At 41.5% G+C, this 11721-nt stretch overlaps 1 protein-coding gene across 1 annotated transcript; it reads right to left on the minus strand.

Annotated features, from left to right (window-relative positions):
• Window positions 1-326: 326 nt before the first annotated feature.
• Window positions 327-6451, minus strand: LOC122050541 (probable LRR receptor-like serine/threonine-protein kinase MEE39). Its single transcript, XM_042611435.1, has 8 exons — window positions 6274-6451; window positions 5664-6195; window positions 5047-5528; window positions 4601-4733; window positions 1033-1101; window positions 866-937; window positions 700-771; window positions 327-621 (listed from the first exon to the last, which is right to left on the minus strand). The coding sequence occupies exons 1-8, from the start codon at window positions 6449-6451 to the stop codon at window positions 327-329; spliced, it is 1833 nt and encodes a 610-aa protein (XP_042467369.1).
• Window positions 6452-11721: the final 5270 nt, after the last annotated feature.

The raw sequence follows: 11721 nt of genomic DNA on the forward strand, positions 1-11721 counted from the left end.
CTTTGAAATCTGAAAAATTAAGAATATACACTCTGCCTGTACTATTGCCTGGGACAGAGACACGGCACTTACGCAGGCACTCCTTTCTGAGAGAATGATATAGAAGTTATAAAGAAAACGTATGTGAAATTTGACATTTGATAACATATTATCAGTGAAATAACAAAAAACTACCTAGGCTAATCGTGGATGATGAGTTACGAGCATCGATACCGTCCCCGGGCTGCTTCTGTTTTTCTCTCCATTTTTTTATTTCTCTTGTATTAAATTACATTAAAACTACAGTAAATCAGCTATTGCCATCCGAACTAGAGCCCAGGTGGCCTTCAACCTGGCCCCGCCCTTGCCCTTCTCACTCTCCTTCTTGTATATTCTTCTTCCTCAACCTCCTCAAACTGTTGAGGTTCTGGTGCCGGTGGTGACACTGGCCGTGGCATCAGCTGCTGAGGTGGCCGTGGCATCACTTGCTGAGGTGGCCCACTGTCTGACTCACCATGGCAGCTACAACAACAAACTCCAACAACAACAATAATAACCACCACTGCAATTACACTCCATATAGCCTTCTTCCAGTGAGGCATGTGCTTTTCTTCTATTGTCAGCAAAGGATTCCCCGTCAAACTGTCACAAATATCGAAAAGAGTCCTCGTAGTCACATCCACTTAACTAAACAAACTAATGCCATATAAACATATATACTTGAGGTTTAGTTTGTTGTTGCTGAGCAGGGATTCTGGGACTCTGCCACTCAGCTGATTGTAAGCGAGATTCCTGCAACAACAGAAAACAATTCAGAATCAAAATAGCTCAATGGATTTGTTTCTAAAATCAAAATACACAAAACACAAAACACACAATGGCTTACAATTCCCTCAAGTTGGGCAAGTTGCCGAGAAAGTCAGGGATGGATCCACTGAGCAGATTGTTATCCATGTATCTGAAAACATTTTTGATTTATTTTGTTTAGTGGGTTTTTTTGTTTTTATTTTGAGTGAGGAATATGATTGTTTGTTTCTTGTTTAATGTTCTTACATGATTTCAAGGGTTTGCATTTGGCCAAAGTTAGGGATGCCAGCTTCTAATCCATAACCTGAAAGGTAACTGAACGAGAAAATGGAGAAGAAAAAATTTAATATTGAAAAGAATTGAAATAATATTTATCACTTCGCTCTAATTAAGTAGAAATGGGTATCGTAGAAGGAGGCCACCAGTTGACTCTTGAGCAAGTAATCGACTAAGAGGACAATAAATAGTCAATTAATCAGCAGATTCAGACCATGAACGAAAATTCTATAAAGGGTGTTTGTGGAGGTTTTAGCTAAGATTGGTTCAAGTAGGTTCTCAAGCGGCATTTCTCTCTGGTTTGTCTACTGGATAAATTTAGAGTACAACTTATGCACACTCAAATATCTGCCTAAGTTTTTTTTTTCTTTCCTTTTGTATTTGTTATGCTTATATGTTGTCGTAGTACTTGTCAAATGTTTCTATGTCTCTGAAAAGTGACCAAGAAGGGAAAAAGTAATGAGATTCTAAGGTTAACACTATCAAATGATCATAAACCTTGGAGTAGGAACTAGGAGTTTCAAATTGATCAATAAAAGTCTTGACCAAGAAGGAAAACAATAATGAAACTCTAAGGTTAACCCCACCAAATGATCACAAACCGTGGAGTAGGAACTAGGAGTTTCGAATTGATCGATAAACTGGATTGTGTGTTTGTGTTTATATTTTATGATTTGGCCACATACTAACAATTGTAGAAAAATATTGTCAATGAGAAAATTGTTGGTGCAATCTTTTTTGGGTAAAGGTTGACTAAGTTGACTAAGCTTGGGTTAGCTCAAGCTTGAGTTTCGATATTTGGATAAGATGTATGAATGAGAAGTCAAGTAGGTCAATGTTGACTAGAGACTTGACTAGTAAAGTCCTAACTGAAAGTTAGGTAAACGAGAAGTCCTAACTGAAGGTTAGACAAATGAAAGTCCTAGTGAAATTAGGCAAACCTACTTAGAAACTAGGTTAAATCCAAGATAGATTAGCTAGGAGCTAAACACTTAGCACAAGTAAAGTCCTAGTGAGACTAGGCAAACTTAGTTGGGAATTAGGTTAAGTAAAGGGTGAAGTCCTAGTGAGATTAGGCAAACCTAGTTGGGAACTAGGTTAAGTCCAACGTGGATTAGTTGGGAGCTAAATACTTAGCACAAGGGAAGTCCTAGTGGGACTAGGCAAACTTAGTTGGAAACTAGGTTAAGTCCAAGGTGGGTTAGCTGAAAGCTAAACACTTGGCGTAAGAGAAGTCCTAGTGGGACTATGCAAACTAGTTGGGAACTATGTTAAGCCCAAGGCGGATTAGCTGGGAGCTAAACACTTGACACGAGAGAAGTTCTAGTTAGGAACTAGGCAATGGAAAGTCCAAGTTGGTTGAGCGTTGATCGGACATTTGGTGAAAAAATCCTAATAGGTCAAAGTTGATTGTATGCTAGGTAATGGGAAGTTCCAACAAGTTATGGAAGGCTTCGGGTTGGGCAAATGAACCCTAAAACCAGGTTTAAGAGATTAGCTCTGGGCAATTAATTACGTAATCGATTGGTCCAAAGCCAAAGATTTCCTCGTGAAAGTAGAAGGGTTCTGAATTGATTGGTTAATCGATCAAGGGCTTGGCAAGTCAATTAGGTTGATCCCGTCCGAAAGCAAAGAAAATGGTTGGTTGGGACGGTGACACTGATGTTGATTACTTGAAGACTCCGATTCAGTAAAAAGTGGCTTCGAGCAATCCTGCGTGTGAAAATAAGCGTTAGTGACCGAGCCAGAGAAGGGATCCCAACATACGCCCTCCAATGCTCAAGTCAGTGATAAGTCGAGTAGATGAACATTAGCTATGAATGTGTAAAACTGCTTAACATTGCATACTTCCGCCTGTAGATGGAGACCCCCTTTATAGTGTTACTATTTGAATGTGCACGAATCTCAAAGCATTTCTAAAAAAGGACAGACTATAAAGATGCTTCGACACCTTTCTCAAAATGGACCTGCAAGATCTGTGTTTGACAAAGATGAAGCTTATAATGTACAAATTGCATGCAGAATATTCTTTGTCCTCGGTGGGACACAACGTTAAGAAGAAATATGAGGTCATTGGGTTGAGGGACCCACTATATGCTTACATGTCAAGCCGACCGAGTTCCTCTTATAACCTGATCGACAATCACTTGCAATGGCAAGCTGATTGGATTATAGAGTGTTGTTGGGGACTCGCCCCTCATTCAAACCATCTATTTAGCTATTGAGTTCGATCAGACCAAGTGTTCCATTTGTCCCATCAGACCATAGGTCCGTTCGGCTGGGTGGCTCGACTGGAATAATTGATTATGGTAGCTCGAGTGATGAAGAGGACTTTACTCTGAAGGGTATCAACTCGGTTCGGAACTCCAACCATGGTCCAACCGGCCAAAGGCTCCGATCGGATAAACGCTTAATTGAGACAATCGTATGCACTGGCCCAGAATACTGACACTCCTTGACTTTGACTATCATGCCAGCCGATCTCCTTGACTTTGACTGTCATGCCAGCCTATCTCCTTGACTTTGACCCAACTCAGGTGTCCACCTTAATTGCCATATCATGGGTAATGGATTGAAAGAATTTTTTTGTGAAGCATAGTAGTTTCTGTGCTGAATTGATTAGGAAGGACCCCAATTGATTGAGAGTTGTTCGCGAAGAGGCTGAATTGATTGTGAGTTTGCCCAATCGATTGATAAGAGTTTGTGAGTGAATAGTAGGCTTTTAAATCGATTGGAAGCTGCTTAATCGATTCCTATAGGGCTTAATCTATTGGGCAAAATGGAAAAGAACCGTTACGAGGTTTGGACGGCTGGATTCAATCTAATTTGACATGGTAATTGATTGGGAGTAAAGTCAATCGATTAAGAACCCTAAATCAGTGCAATATAAAGGGATTTCGCGAAGGATTGAAGCCAACTCTTCTCCGCCTTTCGTTCACCAATTCTTGAACTCTCAAAGACAAGTATTACTACACTTTCCAGACATCAAGAGACATTTCCCAAGCAAGAAGAAAGCATGCTAAGTAAGATTCAAATATTAGAAAATCATTTTCAATTTCCATTTGTATTTGCTTCTTCTCTTCTTGGTGTATTTTCGTATTTATACTTAATACGAGGTTTCTCCGCTTCCATGAAAAAGGTATTCATAATATATTTGTGAGTGAGGAGAGTAGACTCTTAGATTGATCATTTCAAAAAAGTGGATACCAAGCAAAGCGAAAATGTTAGTATTGCTTTGAATTTTCCACTACAACATCAACAAGAAGAAGTGAAAGAAGTTGTTCACCTCCCTCTAGCTCCCAAGTATCCTAATAAAAATGAAGAAAGCTAAATCCATTATTCACTACTCCTCTCTAGCGGCTGACATATACTGGTTCTACACATGCTAGTTTTAGTTGACTAATGCAATCCAAATTGACCTAGTTAGATCAACCGTGAAATTAAACTCGGATGAAATCGGAGGTAAATCGATTTGATCAAGTATTCAAGTTTGGTTTGATCAAAAATACCTAGTGGCAAACCGGGTTGGATTACTCACATAGCTCTTACTCTCGGAGGATCATCTGCATTGCAGCCCAGCCATTCCCAGACCGTGTTGTTAGGAAGACAGGGATCACCTGTCCATGCTTGCAATCTACTAAAACTCTTCTTCATCTCTTCCACGCCATTCACTGTAAACAAGAAAATAACAAATAATAATAATTATAAAAAATGCCTTTTATTATCATAAAAAAAATCTCATTTTAAAAAATATCAAATTATTTTTAAAAAAATATTAATCTTATTATATTTTTCAAATACTCTTATTTTATCACTGTTATATAGGACTATCTTGACTGTTACAACAATATCAAAATAAAAATATTTTTAGGACAAAAAGTGTCTTTTGATTTTTTTTTTCAATGATAATAATAATAATAAAATGTTAATTAACAACTAAATTTTAAAAATTATTAATTCATGGAAAAAGGTTAATTATATTACCATCATCTTCATTACTTCCGGCGAGAAGTGTTTCTCCCACCGTATAAATCTCAGCGGCGCAAATCAGTGGTGGTAAACTCGATCCAGAGACTGCAGTGAGCTCAATCTTCATATCTCCGGCCGCTGGCTCTGTCGTAACGTTCACTTCGCTGCAAATTTGATACTCCGGCGACACCTTCAGGCCGTACTCCTTCCCGTCGACGCTCGCCACGAACTCCCTCGTCTCGCCATCGTCTTGTTGGATCACTTCGGTGAAATAGAGAGCGACGTAGTTTGTTCGGCTGCTGTTTGCGGGGAATTCGAAGCTCAGTGAAATGGCATTCGACGCGTCTCCGGCGGTTGGCTCCGCGGCGTTGAGGATCACCGGAAGAGGAGGGTCGTCGGCGCAATAACCGAAGAGCGAACTGAAATTTGCTGCCACGGAAACGAGACTTGGATCTTGGTATGGATTCCACTCTCTGTTGTAGTCATCTTTTGTTGGGCTGATCGAAATTGATTTTTATTTTTATTTTTTTATTTTAATTTGGAATAAAAAAGATCCAGTTTTTTTCAAGATTGATATGAAAAGGATCGTTTTTTTTCAAGATTGATATGAAAAAGATCGAATTTTGGATCACCTGACGACATCGGAGCCACCGAAACGGACGCGGTGGCTGAGGTACCAAGCGTAATTCCTGTTCATCTTGGAGTACATGCTGGTGGCGAGCGGCACCACCTCAAGGGACGAGATGAAAGGGACTTCCTCCGGCCGGGTCCGGGCGAGGCAGACCAGGAAGTTGTCCCCCTTGGTGGCGTACACGATCTCGTGGAGCACCGGCTCCGGCGAGGAAGTGTTGACGGTAACCCATTTGTTGGCATCGATGACGAGGTCGAAGGTGGGCGGCCGGCTGAGGCCGTCGTAATTCCCGTAGTAGAAACCGGCGCGGATGAGGTACTTCACTTTCTCCGGCGTGTTGATTGTGTAGCAGTTCTTGAGGAGGGTGGGGAAGAACCGGAGCGAACCCATCGGGTCCGACACGAAGACTCCTTTCTCTACCGTATTGTTCTCGCCGGTGGAGATGAAGCCAACGTCGGTTTGCCACCGGAGCCCGTCGCCGTCGGTGTAACTGGTCCTCGTTCCGCAGTCGATCAGCAGCCATTCTTCTGAAGCTAATTAGTTGCATGAAAGCAGACCAAATTAAAAAACCGCCATGATTAAGCTCCAAGAATCTCGATTTGGATACTCACATCCATGCGACGGATTAGTAAACAATAGGACGGAGATCAAGAGCAGCTGTGCTTGAAGAAGAAGTAGCGCATGGTTGATCGGAGCACAGAGGATCAGATGATGAAACATGGTGAAACAGGGCACGATAATGGTTTCAGTTTTGATTGAGAGGTCGGCGGGGGAATTTATAGATGGCATTGTTTTGAGGGATCGAAGAATCCCGCGACGACGTCACGGGCCGGCAAGAGCTCCGGAGTCATCGAGGGGTAAATAGATATACCAAACAAAATAAAGTCAAGGTCTTCATTTTAGAAAGATTCATTGATACAAATTATTACGAACAGATCTAAGTATATTGTAGTAATAAAGTTAAGATGACGGAACACTTCAAGTCAAGATGAGATGACGATTCAAGTCAATAAAAGATGATAGTCAAAGGATCACTCTTAACAAGGTCCGGCTCCTTGCCCCGCGCTAAGGGTCCCAATACAAGGACGACCGATCGAACCTGAGAGACCTAGTGTGTCGATCTTATGCTAGGATATTTAGCATATAACTGATTGTTCTTGTGCTGCATGGGTTTAATTAAGGATCGGCCTGCCACAAGGACATCCTGGAATACATTTGTTTGAGTTTCAGTAATCTATCCTTTCACTTAGAATACAACTTAACATACAACCGGTCAAACATATGAACTTTCATTGTTCATTTCCTCATCCTTTTGTACATAGACAGCTGAGTATACAGTTGACTAGAGTTACAAGGCTCAATATCCTTATCTTCGCCAAGCAAACATATGAGGCAAATCTCAGAAGAAACCTAATTGGATCTCTAGAGCTCAAATATTACTTTAGGGACAAGCCTCCCAATACAAGGACAATCGACTGAAAGTATCGGTCGGGCCTCTTGGGGCTCAGTTCTCCATTCAAAAATAAGTATCCCTGCATATGGTTGGTCGATCGGTTATAAGAACAGTACGAACCTAGGGGACTCGGCTTCCCATTATTTTATAATCAGGCTTCCATCATCACATGACATATATCAGGGCAACCCTAAAGGCTGAACATCCTACCATACTTAGTACTCTACTTTTACATATACACCCGGTCGGCTAAATATCCTGCCAGGATATCTCCCGGGGACCACATTATTAGAGAATCACATTTCCCGGGAACCACATTATCAAAGAATCGTAACAATATGTTAAAAGATAACAACAATTTATTAGAGAATATTCTTCTGTTATTACATAGACATTCAATATGATCTTTCTCGAAAGTAACTCTACATTTCTATTAGCTGACACATTATGACAGCATATTCCTTCAACCGCCTCATTAACGGCGTCAATTACAAAAAGGGTGCACACGGGTAATAGAAGATTTTTTGAACGGTAACTATATGCCTCCTAGGGTATATATTCCCTTAATCAACAACTTCTGACATCTAACTTTCTTTGCCACTTTATAATTATAGAGGTTATTAGAGGTGATATATAAAGGGGTGGTCCTCTCTGATGGTAAGATACACTTTGGAATATATTCTTACTATGCACACGCTTTGCTATACATCTACTATTTAATTTCCCGCTCGGGCATTATATTGACTTGAGCATTGGAGGACCTTCTCCAGGGACCCTTTCTCTGGTTTTTGGCACTGACGTTTATCTACTCTCTCGAGTGTACACAGGAATGATTTCTGCTCCCGTTCGTAACCCCTGCTCTAATCTAAAGTCTTCGTTCAATCAATCTCACAGCCACCTGCTCAGTGCATCATCTCTCCATCTTTCATACAGGATCATATTTGGCGCCATTTGAGAGATTCTTCACCTGAATATGAAATGTAGGGATGGAAGAAGCTGGATGACTCACCATTGTCACCTTGATGCAAGAGTTGGAAATGCTAATAAACGCTCGAGCGCAGAAGTTGGTGCAACAACAATAACAAGCAGCGACTAGTGGTACTTTGCCACACGACCCTACTGCCTCAATAACATGCCCTCATACTAAACAAGGAGACCGGGTGGTAGGCCCTACGAGACACCAGCCATTCCTCCTGCGGTTGGTTTGGTGCTGCCATATGTTCCACCAATTAGCTTACCATCCATGCCTCAATCGCCTGTGTATCACCGGGCACTATTTCGCATGCCACCCGAGTATATGGGCCGAGAGGAACGACCCTAAAGATCGTCTTCTAGAGATGCACCTACCCAAGATTTACTCACAGGAAAAACCCAATGGTTGATAGCTCCCCAGAGTAGATTAGCACACCGTTCTCCTAGGGGGTGCTAGACGACAAATTGCCTAAACACTACTGTCCCCTAGTGATAGGGGAATATGCAAGGTCCACAGACTCAAAGGATCATCTCTCAAAGTTTGCAAATGTCACCCTCCTTTATTAATATATAGACGACGTAAAGTGTTGAGTGTTTCTCACCACACTCTCTGGTTCGGCACAGATATGGTTTAAGCAATTGTCGGTCAAATCCATATACAATTTTAAGGATTTCTGCAAGGATTTCCTTCACCATTTCAACAATAATCGTCGTTACCACAAGACCCCCTTGAGCCTCTTTTCGCTCAAGTAGGGGATCCAAGGAAATGCTCCGAGCTTCAATTAAAAAGTTTGTTCAGGTGGCTATGGATATTCCTTCAACCACCCCGGAGATTTTGGTGAGCACATTTTCCCAAGAGCTCACTGATAATGATTTCTTTCTCTCTCTCATCAGGAGGCCGCCTAAAGACTTCAACCATTTACTTAGATGATCAACTAAGTACATTAATATGAAAGAAGCACAATCTGCTCAGAAGAAGGAAATCTCCACACTCACTCAGACATCTGTTCCCGAGCGCTGAGTGTCGCCTCCCCTCCTCCTCATAAAGGACCCGAGCAGGCCCTTAACTGCATCATCTAGAACCTTGGCCTCCAGCCGTGCAACATGTGGAGGTCGAGTGGGTGGATTGTCGAATAGATGGGCCCCACCCAGATTCTATATATAACACCGCTCGATGACTCACGACACTCAGGATTGTTATTATTACAATTGTGGGAATCGCCAGACTATTAACCAAGGATACCATCGACATTCGTTGTCTCCTAACTGTCGACAATATCGCCTAATGGTCCGCCTGGGAGAGATTACCAAGGTTCTAATCAGCGCTAAAGGACGCCTATGTTATAGGAAGACCGGGCTCAGGTCCCCTCCTGAGCCCAGCAGGAGAAATCTCGATGCAGCAAGAAGAAAACCTTAACAGTACCACTCGAGGAGATATTGACATGATTGACGAAGGCTCGATCGATAGAGATTCCAACTGAGCGAGGAAGTCACACACCCATTGATTGGAAATCCATGCGGTCGACTGCAGCTAAGAGTAAGCACAAGGGCCCTAGATTAACTTTAGGCCCAAGGATTTAGAGGGGGTAGAAATACCCCATGATGATGTTTTAATAATTAAGGTGGTTATTGTCAATCATAACATCCATCGTACTTTTGTTAACACAGGTAGCTCTATCAACATTATCTTCAAATAAGCATTTGAGTAAGCTTCTGCCCATGGTAACGCCCTTGTATGGCTTTATGAGCAATGAAGTTCAGTCGCTTGGCTAAATAAAGTTAGCTATATCCTCAGGGGAGGAGTCCCTAATGAGGGCGTGCCGATCAAATTTTATAGTCGTGGACACGCTCTCCACATACAACGTCATTTTAGGTCTATTAGACCTAAATGAATTTAGGGCAGTCATTTCAACCTTCTGCCAAAAAATAAAATTCCCCGTGGATGACTAGGTTTAGAAAGTTAAAGGAAATCAACTAATAGCACGTAAGTACTATGTGTGGAGGTTGCATTGATGATGACAGTATTGGTATCATGATTATATATATATATCATGTTCATCATTCATTGCATCTGACGATTATTATCTCCCTTGTGGTTGAGAGGATCGTCAGTCTTTTATAGCTGTCCATTCGACCACTGATGGAGAGTGGTAGCTGAGGAGTGGAGCTATGTCATGTCCTGTCGCGCTTACTCAGTTGCTCAGTGTTTTTACTCTGTCAGCCTCGACCACTCTGGAGTAGTGGATCTTGAGGGTACAGTAGTCAGGGGGCTTGAGTTGTGAGTGGTCAGGGACCCTTAGCTATGTAGTTAGATAACTACATAGTATACTGTCACCTCAGTCGCTTTATAGCGGTTACGTGCATGAGACTTGTACGGTTTGTCACGAACCCAAGCCTCTCGGCCATATCGGGGTCGTGGTATCTGGAGAGGTGGCGGGGGTGACCATGGAGCATGCATGCACATTTGCATATGATGCGCGGTGCATCTGTGGATATATATTTTCATACATGCCTAGTAGATACTAGTTGCATGTGATTGTGGTTGTTGCACTTGTTTGAGATATGCTTGTTGCATTTGGTTGTCATGCTGCATACATGTCATTTATTTTACATGTATATGCAGTCGTATTTATATTACACAGGTGTCACGGGTATGTCTGTTGCAGATCTGGTGAGTTTACTGATCATTGTACCATATATCGATTCCAGATTGGGTATGTATCTGTCATTGTGTTAGTTGTGGTTTGTACAGTTTATATCTTAGGTTATTATGTCAGATATATTTAGGTGCATTGATTATGATAGTATGATCATATTTTTTTATTCCCTACTGAGATTGTATAATTTTGATCTCCATGTTTTATTTGTAGATCGTGCACTGTCTTTTCTATTACCCGCTGAGTTACCTATACTCACCACCGCATGTATACATTTATGTTTTCAGGTAGCCTGTAGATGGTTGGTGTGTCGCTTGGAGTATCCTGTATGCCGGGTCCTACGTCACATCCGAAGACGATTTCATCTCATGTTTGTTTTCTTTTTGTATATCCTTTTATTATTTTTGGTATTGTATTTGTGTGTAGCCATGTGGCTATCTTATGGTTTTGGTGTTGTATTTGTGTTTAAGCCGTGCCGGCATACATTGCATTTATTTAGTTTGTGTGGGCTTTCCTTTGTTTTTCCGCTGTGTTTCTAGTATAGCCGTGTGGGCTGCTTTATATATAATTGCGTGGTTGTGATTGTTTCATTCCAGCCGTGTGGGCTGTGATTATAACTGCGTGGTTGTGTATATATTCCAGCCGTATGTGGCTGATGTATATTTTGTATGTATTGAGGCTTCAGATTGTCACCGGTGCAGGGGAGATGCTGCTGGATTTTTGTCTGGCAGGTACTCCTTTGGGGGCGTGACAATTTTTGGTATCAGAGTGGGTACGATACCCGTTTTGTTTTGTGTTTTTTTTTGAGTTAATCTGATACCAATTTTTGGTATAAGAGCAAGTACGATGCCTGTGTAACACCCACTAAGTTTTTAAGATAAGTATATGAATGTAGGATTTTGCCTTAGAAAAATAAAAGGAAGTGGGTTGAAGCAAAAAGAAATAAAATGAAATAAAAAGAAGAGGAGGTCAAGGAT

This window comes from Zingiber officinale, chromosome 3A, assembly GCF_018446385.1.
Source record: "Zingiber officinale cultivar Zhangliang chromosome 3A, Zo_v1.1, whole genome shotgun sequence".
In the NCBI taxonomy this organism is placed as follows: Eukaryota; Viridiplantae; Streptophyta; class Magnoliopsida; order Zingiberales; family Zingiberaceae; genus Zingiber; species Zingiber officinale.